The following is an 18,245-nucleotide window of genomic DNA, read 5'->3' on the forward strand; positions in this document are numbered from 1 at the left end:
TTGTTTTTTATAATCATAGGGAGCCATGAAGGAGAGAGAAAACCTATAACTTGCCATTAGAAATCTTATTTCACCTCCCCTGGCTTCTGTAAATTAAAACAGACTTGAGGAAGGAGATTTTTTTTTTACTAGCATCTTGAAAAAATGCTATTTATTTATTTATTTATTTATTTATTTATTTATTTATTTCTATGGCTGCCCATCTCATATACATGACTGTGGGCAGCTGATAGTTAAAACAGGATAAAAAAAGAATGAAAATACAACCAATAATTATAAACATACATAATGTAAAAATAGCAGCCAAAAACAGTGTCCCACAATCAATATAGCCAAGAAACCCATATTATCAGGGCCCCAGGTTTGCAGCAGAACCTAGTTTTTAATGCCTTGCGAAAGGCTAGTACAGCCAGGGCAAATCTGATTGAATTTTAAAATTATTCAGGCAGCCTTCCCCATTTTGGTTCCCAATCTATGTGGTCATTCCATCTGCAGATTGTAGGCACTGAAAACTAGCATATCTGGCTCATAACAGATGGGGATATTTAAGGTTGTTTCCACAAAAGGGCTTTGCAGCAATTCATGACCAGCTCCAAACCTGTGCAATCATACAACACTTTGAGACCTGAATTAGTGTTTTTCCCACTCTGGTGTTTATTTGAAATTAGAACAAAGCTGGTGTTTTTTTTTGCAGGATTACAGCTTGCAGATGGTTTATTTTCCCATTGTCAAGAAAGAGAAGGTTGGAGACTGGTCAATAATTATCCAGAATTTCTAGGTCGAGCAATGGCTACTTGAGGAGACTGTGCACAACCACTGCCTTCAAGGCAGGCAGTCATACTCTTTCTCTCAAGGATACATTTATCACTGCCCTGACCCAATCCCCAGTCACCTCCCTGGCAGCTTTCATGTTCAGGAGGGCCAGAGATCCAGACTACAGGTGATAGAGCCAAGGCCTCAGAGGACTCTTGTCCATTTCCTTTGGACTCACCTCAGGTAACATTGCAAGATGTGATCTTAATCACCTCCTCAGGACGTGGCCAGTTAGCATCTACCTTTGAACAGATCTGAGCAATTTTAATACATGCATATTTATACACACACACACACACAAATACTTGTATAATTCAGCACATCTCAGATATCTAATATAGTGAATTGTACTCCATGAAAGTTTATGCCATAATAAATATGTTAGCCTTTAGGATAATAAAATGATTTGTTGATGTTGCAGTTAACAGACTAAAAGAATCACTGTCAAGAGTTTAACAAATGAGGGAATGCTTGCAATGGGGCTATGTTCCTTAAGCCATTAAATTGAAGGCAGTCTTATGTAAGTTCAAACATCTTGATTTAAAAAAGTAATTCTTACCATTTATGTGGTTCTGTGAATTCTAGAACCATATGTGGTAAAATAGGATACCATCTAAGAACATTTAACTGCTACTGAATTTTGTTTATAACTTATTGGATTATAACATATTCTAATGTATTGGATATAATTTTGTTCTCCATAGACTGTTATCTGTATTGCTTCAGCAGTCGGACCTAAGTGAAATTAATCATCAGGATAATGAGGTAAGCAAACAAACCTCCACCAAAATGTACTGAACTATGTAAAATTAAGGCAGATTTTAAAATGTGGCCTCTAAGACAGTGATTCATGCTAAAAGATCTAAAACCAACTCACACCATTTAGCATTCTGGTGAGCATTATTTTCTGCAGACAAATGCATCATGTAAGCAAAAAAAAAAAAAAAAAACCCAGCTGCCCTGTTTGTAATGTGTGCAGTGTGCCTTTCAGTTCCTCCTAAGCATCATTTGATAGGCAAATGAATGACAGCAGGGAGAGCAAAAGAAATAGGACAGTGGGAGAGATGGAAGAAAGAAAAAACCCTTTAGATCATGGGTGATTCACCCTTTTCTAGCAAGGAGAATCCTCTGGCTGTGATTGCTAAAAGCTGATAGCAATTTCCTACCATTTTTAAGTGGGAAACTTGAAAACCATAGTGTAAATAGGCTTATTACAGTTTAAAAAAAACAAAAAACAAAGGCACTCTCTCAGATTCCTTCTCCAAAACTGTCTCCGTTCAGTTTGCAGGCCTCAACCCCCACCCCTAAAATCTTAAGTGAGCTCTTCCACATCGGAAGGTAGCCTCTATTGTAGACAAAAACCTCTAACCCCATTTACAGGTGGAAGAGTGGACAAGAGTCCACAAAAGAGTGGGCATACAGTAATTATTTCTGCACTTGACCACTGAATGGCATTACAATAAAAGGTAATATAGAAAACAAAGTTCTGAAGGCAGAGCAACTACAGAAAGCATGAGAAACTCTACCACGCATATTTTTATCTCTACCCCATTAGAGCTATTGAAAAGAATAGAAAAATGACACACATTTTTCACAAAGCACCTGCCATGCCAAAACAGGGAGTTCTGCTTTGTTTAGCTATCTTATTCTAGATAAGATAGCATCTGAATCTTATTAAGATATCTGATAAGGTATCTATCTTAATCTAGATAAGAAAAGGGTTTTTTTCCCTCTCTATGACCAATTCTGCCTTCTAGAGAAGGTATGCGTTACCAAAAGCTCTAATGGTTTGGGTTGTGATTTTCAGGGAATGACATCACTCCATTGGGCTGCATTCCACAATCAACCTCAGCATGTTCAGACATTGCTGCATAAAGGAGCAGATCCAACTTTGGTGGACAAAGATTTTAAAACAGCTCTTCACTGGGCAGTTCAGGTATGGAACAGTTGCTAACAATGTAGTGGCAGAAGTGTCTCTTTTGTCTCCATAATGTGAAACCTTGGAAGGGGAAGGAAAAAGGACTATAATCCTAGCCACAGCAGAATCTGAAACCAGCCCAAACCAATGGGAGGAATGTACACAATGGCTAATCCAGCTGTGTCTCACGCCCATCTCACTGGGCATGGCTCATAGAGAACAGTACAAAGGCAAGTCATTCTTACCTCATTTTTTAAATTTTTGTGAAACTATTTCAACATCAATTATATTCATATCCTCACTTTAGCATGCAAAAAAGGGGTTAACCTTTGCAAGAATTGCTTTACTATATGACTATGTTTAAATTCAAGAAATGTAAAAACACTGGCTTCTGGTTGCAAAAAGAAAGGAACTGAGTGCAGCTTTCTCACTCTAGCTGAGATCTGAAATTGCAACCATGGGTCTTGGGTAAGGCTGAACTGATATTACCACATGGTGTTGTCAGGCAAATGTAAGCACACCAGGGCCCCAGATAGTCCAGGGAGATTAACATTGGCACTAACTCCCTTTCCCCCTTTTTAAAAATGTTATTAATAAATTAGGACCCAGCACTAAGAAATGTCTCATGCCATTGCCATCTCTAAACTTCTCAGCCAATTTCCAAGATAATATTCTTCTGGTTTTATTTCAGGGCCCAAAGGCCTTTTCAGAAAAGTAATATGGCTGCAGCTGAAGTCTTATTTAAATTAAACAAATTATTGAATGGGTTAAAAGCCAGGAACTTAAGGAGTAATCTTGGACAGCCCTAACAGAGCATTTTTATAGAAAGCAATGTGAGTACTTTCTGAGACACGGAGGGCAGAAGTGCTACAGACCTAGAATTTGTTTTTAGCAATGTTGGTAACGTCTTCTCTACGCGTGTGATTGCTTTTCAGAGTGGAAACCGGATCCTATGTTCCATTATCCTGAACCACCATCAAGGCCCGTCAATAATAAACTATGATGACGAGAACGGGAAGACTTGCATTCATGTTGCAGCTGCTGCAGGATACAGCGACGTTATTAGCGAGCTGGCTAAAATCCCAGAATGCAACCTGCAGGCGCTGGACGTGGATGACAGGTGACCATGGAAACAAAGAGAAAAGCTGTCTGGGGCTTTGCTTGCTTAACCCATAGTTGAAAGAGGGTTGGCTGCTTTCTAATGCCACAAGGCTCCTAATGAAAGAGCTTCTCTTTGACCTTTCTTTGTTCAGCAGCAACTAGCCAGTGGGTCCCCTAGTCTGTGTTCAGCTAAGGAAAAAATCAAATATTATCGAGAGGGATTTCTTCCTTTAAATGGTCACCTGTTTTTAATGAATGGCAGAGCTCATTACACATTACTTATTAAGTCATGATGAAGAAGGCGGCTTCTTTTGCAAAACTTGGATTACAGGGAAAGGGAAAGGCTTATATTACATTGTCTAACACTGGTGAGCCACTGGTAGACCCTTTCCAAGAACCCTCTTAAGCATTGGGAAGAAGATTTCCTTACCTGCATCCTGCTGCTTGGAAGAATTGTCAGAAAGTAAAGGGAAAAGGAATGTGAAAAAGAAAAAAAAGGAGCCTGTCAAAAGGAAGGGGGTATCTCCACCCACTTTTCACTCCAGTCCTACTCACTTTGGGTGTCAGCGCTGCTTAACCGTGTAATATCTCCCCGCACGGAAATGAGGCCTTTAACAGGAAAAAATGTTGCAGAGTAGTGCACCTGTCTAGGTCAGTGTTTCTCAACCTTGGCAACTTCAAGAGGTGTGGACTTCAACTGCCAGAATTCCTCAGCCAGCCATGGGAGTTGGTCCACCCCTCTTAAAGTTGCCAAGGTTGAGAAACTCTGGTCTAGGTGATCTTTAGCTCCAGCATTCTCATTTTAGAAATTAAACCTTGTTGTCAATTAAAGATTGTAGTACTAAAAACAACCATGAATTTTACTTCTGTGTTTCTAAAAGAAAAATCACAGGGAAACTATTGGGGATTTTGTGTGTGTGTGTGTGTATAAGAGGAAGGTTAATACTTGAACAGTAGAATGCAGGATGGTTTAATCCTTGATTTTTAAAATATTGATTTAGCAAAGTTCAAACATGTAGCATGAATTATTTGGAAACTGGGAAGCTAAGCAGGTATAGACCTGGCCATTCGCTTGGATGGAAAAACAGTGGAAGCCCTGAGAATATGATACAGAAAAAGAAATATTTTTATTTAAATTATCACACTGAAAGTTCAATGTTCAAGTATTTGCACATGTGGCAAAACATTAATATTAGTACAAAATCCTACTGGCCAATGCCAAATTATATCAGAATGAGAAGCCTCTCAACATAAGCTGTTTTACTGAACTTCAGGTTTCAAAATATGCTTAACTTTTTGAATCAGAACAACTACTTGGAGGCTATCAGAGAAAACCACTGAGGCACCTCACATGCAATTGTTAAAAAGATCTGATCTCACTGCTCCCAAGAAAACCTGTTTTATAGGTTGTGGTAAGCTGTACGGTTGCCATTTGCCTCTGACATGCCTGTGCAATGAAAGGAACTGATACCGTGCACCAAGAGCAAAATTTGAAAGAGCTTAACTTTCAGTTTAGAAATTCAGACTTGCCAGCAGTACACGATCAGGGCTGGCTGGCTTGTGATGTGGTGGCTATTCATACAATCCCCCTCTCAACCACCAACAAGGAAGCTGGGAGGCTGTTCCATCTTACCCCCACTTTAAGAAAAAAAATCTACAGTGATATGATCAAGTACAGAACCATCATGAACAGGTTCTGGTAAGCTTCCCAACTTCTATCTATTTCTACTTTTTTAAATCAATCAATCAGTGTGACATCAAGATGGAGGAAGATGGTTCTTTACCTAGAAAGAACTCATTTTTGCAGAGGAAAGGCCTCCTCAGGTCTTTGTCTTGAACTAAAGAAAAGGGTTAGTTAATCACAGCTGTCAGGAGTTTCATACAGTAACTGACATGGCTGAACGGAAGAGCGTGTTAAATCCCACGTAGGACCCAGGTCTATTTAGGGCTAAAACCAATCCCCTTGGATTTGACATGGTCAGTTAACCCCCTTTAAGAATTCTCATGACATGGTATCTCCCATCTGACCCAGTTAAGCATGTTGTGAAAACAGGAACATTGTCTTATCCAAATCTGAATTTAAACTACCCACTGCTATATGCATATTTTACTTTTTTTTTCATCAGGACACCTTTGCATTGGGCTGCAGCAGCAGGAAAAGCTGACTGTGTTAAGATTCTGCTACAGCTGGGGGTAGAGAGCAGCCCCAGGGATATCAATGAGAATACACCCCTGTCATATGCCCTGTTTTGTGGGCACACAGCATGCATTGCACTGCTCTCTCAAGAAAACAGGTAAAGTCCTGTCTTTCTCCTCCCGGCAAGCCAGACCCAAATTGCTGAATATGAGCAATCTGCAATTTATCAGATGACTGATTATGCTTTTCATTGAGGGCCATTCCAAGTAGTTATCACTTAATGTAACATGTGTGCATATTCAATGTTTTCCTATTTCTGTTTTTGAACTGGACTATCCCAGGGGTAGTCCATCATGGCTATCCCAAACTTTTTACTGCCTGGGGCAAAAGCTAAAATTCTTTTCTTTCGAAAGGAGGATTCTAGAACTGATGCACAAAACTTCTAGTTGTCACGTCTTGGGATGAGGTTCTGTTAAGTCCTTTGCGCAGAATGTTGGAATCTATACAGTATATCCTTTTTTCAAGCACCACCTTCTGTGGTTTGTTTCTTCTTTTATTCTGTATTCCATTGTTGGTACAACCACTTTTTACAGCTTTGAGCATCCAGGTACAATATAGCAGAGGTTTTCAAACTTTTTCAGGCCACAGAACCTATTAGTTTAAAAAAGATACGGAAAGCTCTAGTGATAGAAACTTGGCTGTTCCCCCCAGCCCCCAGCCCTTACTGTCTCAGAGAACCACATCAAAGTTCTGCAGAGCAGTTTGAAAAACCCTGCTATACTATATAGTATCAGTGGCTCTAAATGGAGATATGAAACCAGCCTCAGTTGATCATTATACTTAATAACTCTTTAGTGCACATTTTAAATTAGGTTCAATATAATAAATTGCAGTTTACAAAACAGAGCTTTTCCAAGAATTAAAAGCACTTTAATGAATCAATATTTGCTGGTAGATATGCATCTTACCTTTTTTCTTCGCTGGAGTACCTCGTCAAATAGATTTATTAGCCTTTAGTAGGACTTCAAAAGATTTGCAAAATTTAACTGGCAAGTGATTGGTGCAGCTAGAAAATAATATCTATACTTATGCTCTATCATTTCAGAACTAGTTCTTTGAAAAGCTATCATGTCCACATTAGTGACCGTCCACTTGTTTTGAGTATTCAGATTTGATTTGCTATACACAATGAGATTAATAATCTCACTTCAGAATGGACTGGAATTTTGTTCTGGATGAAAGCCACCATAATCACTTACCTGTTCTATTAAAAATCTAAGAATATACAGTCATCTAAGAAAATAAACTTTTTGCATCAGTTTTCCCTAACCTTCTGAATGTTAAATATGTCTCCCTCCAGTTAATAACTATAATTAGCATTATTTCCTGGGTTGTTAAATTCAACAGTAGAAATATTTAATCCACTTTTCCAAAAACACTGTTCAGGCTCAACAGTGTGGAGTTGAGCTTAGGTGCCAGATTGTTTGAGTTCACCTTCAGCCATGGAAACTCACAGGGTGACTTTGCACCAGTCATTTCCTCTCAAGCCAAACTATCTTGCAAGCTTGCTGTGAGGAATAAAATGGAGGAAGACACCTTCAGCTTATGGTGAAAAGGCACAATATAAATCTAGTTAATTGATTAAAACACATGTTGGCTACTTAGAGATTGCTTAAAAAAAAAAGATAAAACAAGAATCCCTTGCGAGCATTATATGGGTACTGTGCAATTTAAAATGTTATTGTAATCCTCTATGCAGCATCAGATTTGTATCCTGCTGCCATGTTGGTGGAGTTTTACTTTTATCTGGTAGCCACTTAGCTAGTGAGCCAGGTCCAAGTTCTGCTTACACTGAAGACTTATTTGCCCACACTCTCTCTATATGAACATTAGGTGAAAGAGTTTTGCCTCTGGTTTTGTTCCTCCTTTTGATGACTTCTCCTTTTTACTGATAATGTCTTAAAATGTATTATTTCTCTAAGTTATTTTATATTTGGTAAAGTGCTTCAAGATGCTTTTGTACAGTAAGCAATATACACATATATTTAATCATCATGATCTGTATAAGAACCTTATTGATAGATGGATTGATTTTACAACATTTATGTACTGCCCAGTTCATACTAGTCCAGGCAGTTTACAAAAGTAAAACTAAAAAATAGAAATTAGTCATATTAACCAAAACCTCAACAGCAAATATTAAAAATAAATGACAACTGATCCACAAGTCAACAAAACCCATAAATATTGGCCAAGTGCTCAATTAAATAATGCAATTTTCACTGCCTTGTGAAATCGCTAGTGGATGAGAACTGGTTATGGCTCCAAAGCAGGTTATTCCAAAGCATGGGGGTCCCTACAGAGAAGGACTTTGGGCCCAGGTCCCCCTGATCTGATGCAGGGATAGGATCCTAAGTCTTGCCTCCATACATACACAAATAGACTGGACAGGTTCCACTTGGAGGAGACAGCACTGGCACTTTGAATTGGACTTGGAAATATTTTTCCATGATTTTTTCTTACTTCTCCACTGAGCACTATTGGTACAGCACAGAATTACAGGTATGAATATAAATTAAACTGACGCTAAAGGTCTCTGGAGAAAAAATTCCATCCCTAATAACTCCAGATATTAATCTTTGGTCCTAGCAATAAAATTCTAATGTTGACACAATGTGGTTTTCTTTTCTTAAAGACCCGAGTTATTCCATCACGTTTCCTCCCAGAACAACAAATTATCGAAGAAGGAAGGGAGATTCAGTATGCTTAACCAAATCTTCTCCTCTAAAAAGAAAAAGGGGGATTGGAAGGCAAATTTGAAAGAGAAGAGTAGAGACAGATCCCAGAGGGAAGAGACCTCAGAAGTAGATGAGATTATCACCACATTTGACTGCATAATGGATTCCAGCTATAATTGTTCATCCAAGGAGTGTATGAAAGCTACTGACCTTAAGAAAAGAAATGCAGACACCAAGAAGTACCTCATTTCAGAAAATAATACACCAGATTACAATGGCTTTCCACCAATCAGAACACAAAGTCTCCCACCCATAACTGTGAGTCATTCTTTTTTAACATCTTCTCACACTACAATCTCTAGCATGAATATGGAGAGTGATTCTCACAATTTTGCAACCTGGTCTCAAAAAAGCAGAAGTGAACATGATTTATCAAGTCAAAGAAGCAGCCAACAAGCTTTGGACAGCCCTTGGAAAGTTGACAAAAACCAAACATCCAAATATAAAGACTGGACAACCATGCCTTCTGATAATAAACTGATAGATGGATTGTTCCCAAACAGATCTCATCATGTGTTATGCCCTCCACATCTTCCCCATCTGTCTAATTTGTCACCAGGTAATTTTTTTCCACACTATGTTTATTTGTCCAAAGGAATTCTGGGTATGCTGAAAATAATTGTATCACAATATATAGCAGTTTCCAGATTGAAATATCCAAGTCTTCTACATCGGACAGTGACTTTTCCCTTAAGAAATAGGAATTAACTCAGCCTCCAAAGGTGCTTATACAGTAGTTCTTTTTCAGACAACTGTCAACGATGGTCCATTTTGGTCCTTAAAACCCTATATACCTGTCCACGCATTGCACTAAGTCACCAAGAAACCATGGTTTATTCAATAAACGTTATTAGACTGGTTTATAAACTATGGATTTGCAAGCAACAAGTTGAACTACAGAATACATTGAACTAAATAAATTGCATTATAGATTAGTAGGATATATGAACTAGCCATACACTTAATGCTCTCAGAGCAGAGTTAAAATGAGAGCAGGTTGGTTTCACATGAAACTCAGATAAACTCAGTTATGTCCACTGATAAGAAATAGGATACTTAGGTTTGTTTGAAAAGAAGTGGGCAATCTCTTCTGACTGCATTTAGAGAACTGGACTAACCTTAGTGTTATTATTTTATGGTTTCAAGGTAACAGACAAAATAATTTTCTTAGATTTTTAGAATCTTTTGTTGTACAGTAACTTTGATTCCCCTATTGTGGTTCATATGATTCTTTAGTTTGTATAGGGTACAATATGAATTATTGAGCTTAATTTAAAACAAAAACAAAATCCACCTTTAGCAGGTACCCAATAATTCTAACTTTTGAATCCAGCGCTGTGTTTTACTGTACTAATGCAGGATTAAATAAACTTTTGTAATTGCTAGGAAAGTAATGTTTTGTACCGTCTAATAAGTATTCTTTATGCAGAGAGATCATACTTTGTACTAATCATATGCTAGGTGGAAGTAGAGAAAGAATACAGATTCCCCAATCTCTTCTCAGTCCCATTCATATATTGTTTTCTACGTCTTTTCAAAGGAAACTTATTTAAGTGTGCGTGTATAATATTTACTTTCTTTTTAGGGAAAAACTTTCAGCAGACAACTTTAGAACTTCCCAGAGTAAAAGACCTAACAGCTGTAAGGAACAACTTGGCCCCCATAGTAAAACACTGTGAACAGAAAGGTAAGAACGATGGCTTCTTAATTTTCCCTTAATGGAGAAAAATATATAATATAGATGATGCAAGATATAATACCTTTGCAGAGCTGCATTTTTCTGATCATTAGAAAATTGTCTATGACAGGACAGGTCTTCTGCATTTATCAGCTGCACTAACTGACCACCTCAAGCCTAAGACTATGCACTCTCAAGAGGAACCAATGTGCAGGTTGCTGTTTGCAAAGGTTTACGCAGGCTACATGTGCAGCAAATTATTGTTGTTGTTGATTCAGTCACTTCTGACTCTTCATGACCCAGTGGACATCATTTCACCATGACTGTCTGCTGGTATTTTTAAAAAATGCATGTAATCTTATGTTTGTGCCATTACTGATAATAGGTAGCTACTTTGAGTTCTGTCGGTCTCTTTTTCAATGGTCCTTGATTTGTCCAAGGTGTTCTCAACAATTTTCTCTCCCTTCCCTTTCCCATTCTTTACATGTGTGTATATTAGCTACCAATATCTTATCATTCATAGGAGGGCAATGAAAGCTCTGCAGAGACCGTTGCAATACATGTCCTTCATGTTCATTTACTACACCAGTGGTTCTTAAATCACCCCTTTTCCCAGTCTCAAATAATGTTATGACCCCCCCCCCCAAAAAAAAACAAGACTGTTGTTTTAACACAAGCTTCTTGCCAGTGGCAGATTCCCAAACTGGATCCTCAATTCATAAACAAGCAATTACAAATTGCTGTATTACTCCCAGGATATGCCCATATTACCCCTTAGGGGTAATTACCCCCAGTTTAACAACCACTGTCCTAGACATTTTACTAATTTAGTAGTAATTACAATACACAACAATACAGCATTTAATGAAAAACTTACTCCAATAATAACTATTAAATTTACAAGATATATATTATGAAGGGCACCTAGTAGCAAATATTAATAATACAATGCTAAACTATAATAATGCTAAGGTCTCTCTGTATAAATTCAGATTAATATTAATACTAAAACTACAAACTATGAAGTTTAATGAATTAAAAACTATTTGTTTCTCTTCATTTTTTGCTGGTACTGTTTTAAGTGATTCTGTGTTAGAAAACGCTACTGGCAGCATACTCTTTAATACTTCTTAAAATACCTTTAATACCTTGTAAACATTTCTTTTTGTTCCGTTTGAGAGAGGAGTTTAAAGAACTACATCATCAACTTCTTCTCATTGTTCTCTGAACTTCTCCTGACTTTCCTTTCTCTGTTCAGAGGAACTGAATTTAGCAGAACTTGGGCTTGAGGGTGACAATGCTCAGCCTCTTATCTCCAACTGATTATCAGTGTTATGCACTCATGTTATATTCTTTGACTACCATGCGCTTCTTCCACTTTTTCTTTTCTTTTTTCTTTCTTTCTCTCTCTCTCTCTCTTTTTCTTTTTCTTTTTTTATTTCTGCATTTCAGTCAAGGGCAAACATGGTCATCTTTCAAAACCCAAACAGGAATAATTTGAAATCTCCTCAAAACATTTCTGAGAATCAGTAACATTTAAAAGTTAGTGCAATTCTCTTTTATCTGTGATAACAGCCCCACAGTATCTCTCAGATCGCTCTAAAACCCCAGTCATTTCTGGAGCTGGGTAAGGAATGCATAATTGCTCACCAGTTTTGCCATCTACCCTCATTCATCTCATTTACAGTAATCTGCAATATCATTCTGTTCAGTTGCAAAATATGGGACAAATTTCTGTCTTCCTTCAGGCCCTGAGTCACATATAGTACTTCGGTTTCAAGCTCAGGGAAGTTAGAGAGAACAAAATAATTCTTCTTTAAACCTACTCGCTCCATTTCAAGGGAAACTTACCTAGGTGCCAGTTAAAGTGCCCCTTTAAATGCAAACAGCAGCTTCAGAGCGATTTTAGTTGAAAATCTGTATCAGAGATTATGAAATTAAAATTTCCCTTTCTACTCTGCATAGGCCCACAGTTGCTGTTACCGCTATTTATATAACAACATGCAGCTAATGTCACCTGGTAGTAACTATGAAGGGATTTGGGTTTTTTAGTGTAGTGGAAAATAAACAAAGTTATTTATTCCTAGGCTACTCTAGGCACATACTCACCCAGAACTGCCATTTCAGCAAATAAAATGTAATCGTTTTGCATGTGCTCAATTGCTAGAGGTATTTATTTATTTAACTCCATTTATATGGATGCCCATCTCATCAGCATGACTCTGGGCAACTAATAATTTAAAAAACACAACCAAACAACAGCATAACAATAATCGGCAACCAGGATAAAATTATAAACAAATATCCAACATCAGCATAACCATCTCATGGGCTCAGCATGGTATGGTCCCAAAAAACAGGCAACAGCACTGAAGACTGAAATACAGTAAGACAAGAATCTCAAGAAGTCAGAAATGTGAGGAAAGAATCACCACCAGGATGAGAAATATCTGAAATCTGAGCTACATGAACACTGCTGCATTGATTTAAAAAGCAACACAACACAGAACGGAATAAATAGATGGATGAAAAGATACATTCAAGTCAGAAAGCATACCTAGACTATGAAGAATAGATGAAGCCTGGGTAGGGAAAGGACAGCCAAATCCACAGGTCTGCTATGATACCCCCTTTTTAAAATCAGAGATACATTCTTAATGTAGTACACTCTTAATGTGGTAGGAACAAAAAAAAGCATGCAGAAACTTCAGAATGCCCTCCATCTTGTCCTCTCAGAACATTGATGGTATAGAAGATTGCTAGGAGACCTCTTTCTCCACCAATCCACACAGGGGAACCCATCTTGGGCCTGAGACAATTCCCAGGGACCATAGCATTAGAGAGCCTGTGAACACTACATGCTTTTACACAACTTGCTAAGTAGGTTGTTCAGCTTCAGATAGTGTTGTGACATGCAAAATGAGGCTGCAGTTAAAGCAGTTTTATTGCAATTATGTTTTATGAAGCTGCAATTAAGATATCTTCTGGCAAGAGTATCAACAGTGAATACTGAAGCAGAAAGATAAAATTAAGATCAGCAGCATCAGTTTAAATATCTGATCCTTTTAAAGGAATACCAGCTGCATGCAGTGTGTCTAGGAGAGGGGATGTGCAATCCAGATCAGGACTGTGGCAAGCAGTGAGGAGCAAAGTCTTGCATTTTCCTCCTGCTATTTTATTGCCAATTCAGAAACATAGAAAACTCTTATACTGAGCAGACACTGGTCCATCTACCTCAATGTTTATGCCCTGAAAGATAGTAAGGGGTTATAAGTCACCCTGTAATTTTCATGGCTAAGCAGATATTAGAAGGCACATCTCAGATTATGACATTTAACCCATCCACTGGATTAAAACATCCAACACTGTTCTTGAAAATTAGCCTGTTATCTGCATTTTTGATGTAATTATTAAACTGAAGTGTAGCACAGATAATCCCTTGACAAAATGTATCATCGACTTTGCATGTACTTCTCACAATTGTTATCATAGTGACAATTTTAACACACTTAGAAATTATTTCATATATTTCACAGCCAATTATGCAGCCAATTTCTTCCACTTTCACTTTCATTTCTTTTGAATGCCAGGGCTGCACTGGGATTTTCTGTATAGGCAACCAAAAAAGAAATTCATTTAGTGATTATATAATTTTTTAAAAAAATAAAAGTAATTCTAAAATAACATTGATCATACACTGTAACATCTCCAAGTGCAAAATAAACCTACCAGCTGCAGTCTGTGGATCTACAGATGTGCGCAAAATGTTGCTTTAGTATTTATATACATGCAAGTAGCAAGAACTATGATCTTCACTCACAGATTTAAAGTTCTTAACTTTCAGGAGAGAAGAGAGAGAGAGATCAAACCTTCACAAAAGAAATTAGGTCTGCAAATCAAATTAGATCTTTATTACAGTCATAGACCAGCATAAGGAAGGTGGAGTACAGTCATTAAAAAAGTATAAAGAATATATCAAAAGTGAAAAATAAAAATCTAAAAAAAATATGAAAAGCTAGAAGATATAAAAGATATATGAATTAAAAACTAAAAATGTATATAAAAAACAAAAATGTAAAAGAAGGGGTATGAGCATTAGATGGGTATATGGAAGCCAATAGTTGAGTATGGTCACCCACACTCTAGCCTCCACTTTTATGAAGCCTTCCTCTAGTTGCAGGATAGCATCAGAGGCCCAATAGGGACCTGAAGGGCTGATCTTAAAAATTGTACAAGTTCTAATGGTGCAGAATTGGACAAGGGGCCCAGCTGGCCACCACAGAGTTCTGTTATTGGCTTGGCTTCAAATAATTTGAGAGCTGCAGGTATGTAGTGGCCACCTCTTATCTTAAGGTATTTAAGGATGGCAGATGAGCTCCTCTGTGCATTTTCAGCAACATAGTCCCCATAGGCTTTCCTACTGCTGGCAAAATGAAGGACTACCCCCAGGTGTATAGGTCTGCATGGCAAAAAGTAAAACTGGTGACAAAAATAAGGACAATGACAAGCAAGAGTTATAGGAGTAGGTAGAACGCAGCACTCTTGCAGATAAGAATATGGGAACCAATTATCTAATAAGGTGGTGGGCTTCTTTAGATGTATTAAAGCAGAAGTATTAGGGAAGGGCTTTAATTTGGGGGTTGGATTTGATGGCCTAAATAGGTTCCTCCAGCTCTGTGATTCTGTGATTGCAGTGCTCTACTAAGAATGTTATATATATTTCATACAAAAATATATCCTCCCTCTTGCCTTCAGCATTGTTCACTTCAATTTACACAGCCTGTATTATCTATTATTTGTTTCTGATGTCTCTCTTTGCACTCTCTTCCAGTCCAGCTATCACCCAACCAAGCTCCTCAAGGTACCAAAGAGTTGAAGATATTGTCTTTAAATTCATTGAGAACTGGCACATCTATTTTGCCACCAACATTTGCTACCAAGTCCACAAACGCAGGACTTTCCCAGTACTCATTCTTATCACTGCAATCAACCAAGCCTCTCCGAACTAGTAAAGTCCTGCCAGCCATTCCAAGCCAGAAAGGATCCAGCTTCACAAGTGAAATGCTTGATCAATCACATTATGACTCAATCAGTGACCATTAGCCTATAAGCCCCAGGTGGTGGAAGTGAATAAAAAGCACTAAAATACTAAACACTTGCTTTCCAATCCACCGCTGGAGACTTAGCAAATTGATATTTTAAAAACTAGGGAAAAACCAACTAAAAAACAAAGAAAAGGAAATGCAACTTCACTTTGCTTCCTAGATTTGCTATAGCTGCAAAGTAGTCAGACAGTACAAGTCTAAGAAAGCCCAAGAAGTTTCTAAATATGAAGTTCCCTTATATCTGATCAGTTAAAAGTCTTTCACCTCTAAAGTGTTGCTGATTTCAGTAGAAGTTAAAATTTCTTTTCTTCTCATCACAACCTGAGTAAATAATGCTGTAACATAATGAGAATGAATGTTGCTATTTTCTCAATTCTAAATAAACACCAACTTAACATGGCTTGATATTTCATTTCTTGTGCTAGGAACTATTGGCTATTATGACCTCCATGAGTTGAAAATATTGACCACATGAAACCAAATAACAGCATTCTTCTCCCAGTAATTTTAACTGCAAAGAAATAAAATGCATAAATCAGCAAATGCATACATCCACCCATTTAGTGATTTTCCATGCAATCATTTTAAAGGATCATCAGCTACTCTTGTGTGTTATTCACAGCTACTTAATGCTCATCTGCACTTTCATGATCAAATACTGCTGCATTGTTCCTTTTGCTACAAAGACATGCAAGGCACTCTTAATTTATATATATATAGCAGTATTTGATCATGAAAGTGCAGATATATATATATATATATATATATACACACACACACACACACACACACACATACATACACACACATACACATACACACACATAATTACATATACATACATATAATTTATACACCAATATTCAGCCAACAAAGATATAAGTTTTGTCAGTAGACTTACAACTGAAAATAGACCTGATGATCATAAGAAGTGAGAAGAAAACATTTGTTACTACCCATTAAAAGTCCTATCACTTATTATTGCTTAACAGTGCAAGAATTCACTGAATTTAAAGGTTTGTTTAAACTATTCTCAAGATCAATATGTTGAGTAAAACAAACTGCTAAACACATGTTCAATATCTACCAGCATACCAGAATTTCAAATTGATGAGCTGCCACCAAGGAGAAAACCACACCCCTACCAACATTGGCAGGGCAAGCCACTGTATATAAACAGGCAGCAAACCCCACACTCCCTAGCACTGATGTTACTTAGTTGAGTAATGAAACGTCTGCAATCAAACAACCAAGCTCAGAGAGCATCAAGGACTCCACAGTTCAACCCTGAGCTACATATATTCTCTTCTATGTTCATGTGTATTAGCATTCTGATCGCTGCATTCTGCACTAGCTGAGCCTCAAGATTAAGTATAAGGATATGGCATAATATGATTGCTGGATTTCTTTGCTGGAAATTGTCTATTCTACTTTATCATTTCCCACCGATATCTTCCATTGGGCTGTACAAATCAGACCATTATATCTGCCTTGGCTTGAGACTCAACTGCTCTCCAAAAAAACAAAGTATGCACATGTGTTCTCTCTCTCACACACACGCACAGAGAGATAGTTTGTTTATACTGCATAAAAAGGGCAGTGGCCTTTTTAAGGTTCTCTGTTGCAGGCTCCAATTGGCAGGAATGTTTTAATGACTCAGTAACAGCAGGAAACTAGAGGAAATCAAGCACTGAAGTAAAATAGTGGGAGACCCATTGTTAAAGCAAAGAAGTGCTAGTCAGCCAACTGGGATTTCAGAGCCACACAGCCTGTCTTTATGATCCTGGGGCTAATTAAAAGTTGTACCGGCAAAAGGATGCATTGGTGTTCACAGAATGGGGTTTGGGAACAAGTCCCCATTGTTCATCATGGCAGATAGAATACTTGGTTCAATGAAAGAAGCATTTCAAGCTTCCAGCCAAGTAAATGAGTCTGGAAAGCCTTTCTCCTCTTCCCTTATATGAGATTGGCTGAATCCAGTTATTCCTGAGGTACCTGAACATGAATACTTTACATTAATGCATGCCATTTATCCTAGTACTGATGGCACTAAGGTGGAATTTCTTCTAGATCATAAGACATAGCCTTTTAAAAGCTTTTCTTGAGATCCAAGGATTAAATCTAGGAACTTCTGGAGGCCAAACATGCATTTTACCTTGAATTATTCTCCCATCCTTGGACAATTAGTGTAGGTTAAAACTAAAATTTATAAAAATTACAGCCCCAGTACAAAATTTGGCTTTGAAAACATATTTGAGATCTGTTAGTTAAGGACAATCTTCCGCCCCTCATAAGCTCCAGAATCCAGCAGTGGATTGACATTTAAATATTTGGCCCAAAAGACAAAGTTCTTAAAAACAGTCTTGATGTTTTGAGCTGTGGTAAACTAACAAAGCATAGACTGCTGTGTGGCTTTCCTTTGCTGATTGTGGTCCTTGGTTCCAGCTCAGATTAATTTCCTGGGAAATGCGAGTGCTTTGTTGCCAAGATCCCTGACCTTCTCATCAGCTCTGCTGAGAATGGTGATATAAATATAGATGAGTTTGGCTTGTAAACTGAAGTGGTATCTGGAAGGTCAGATGGGAAAATATTTTTGTGAATATATTACTCTTTTGGTGAGTAGACTTTGTTATTTTAAAAAAGTTTCTTCGGAAGCATTGTATTATTTTTCTGAATGCTTCTTCCCCTGAAATGC

General features: G+C 37.6%; 1 protein-coding gene across 1 annotated transcript in view; it reads left to right on the forward strand.

Moving 5' to 3' along the window:
• Positions 1-18,245, forward strand: part of ANKRD55 (ankyrin repeat domain 55) — a 41,936-nt gene that overhangs the window by 14,216 nt on the left and 9,475 nt on the right. The window contains exons 5-11 of the mRNA XM_007441056.2: positions 1,518-1,578; positions 2,621-2,749; positions 3,667-3,851; positions 5,959-6,126; positions 8,665-9,326; positions 10,353-10,454; positions 15,277-15,501. Of these exons, the coding sequence (XP_007441118.2) occupies positions 1,518-1,578; positions 2,621-2,749; positions 3,667-3,851; positions 5,959-6,126; positions 8,665-9,326; positions 10,353-10,454; positions 15,277-15,501 (1,532 nt within the window). The remainder of the gene's footprint in view (positions 1-1,517; positions 1,579-2,620; positions 2,750-3,666; positions 3,852-5,958; positions 6,127-8,664; positions 9,327-10,352; positions 10,455-15,276; positions 15,502-18,245) is intronic.

The sequence above is a fragment of the Python bivittatus genome, unplaced genomic scaffold, assembly GCF_059951505.1.
Source record: "Python bivittatus isolate LINGU-HERP-01145 unplaced genomic scaffold, Pbiv_v1 ctg000570_np1212, whole genome shotgun sequence".
Classification (NCBI taxonomy): domain Eukaryota; kingdom Metazoa; phylum Chordata; class Lepidosauria; order Squamata; family Pythonidae; genus Python; species Python bivittatus.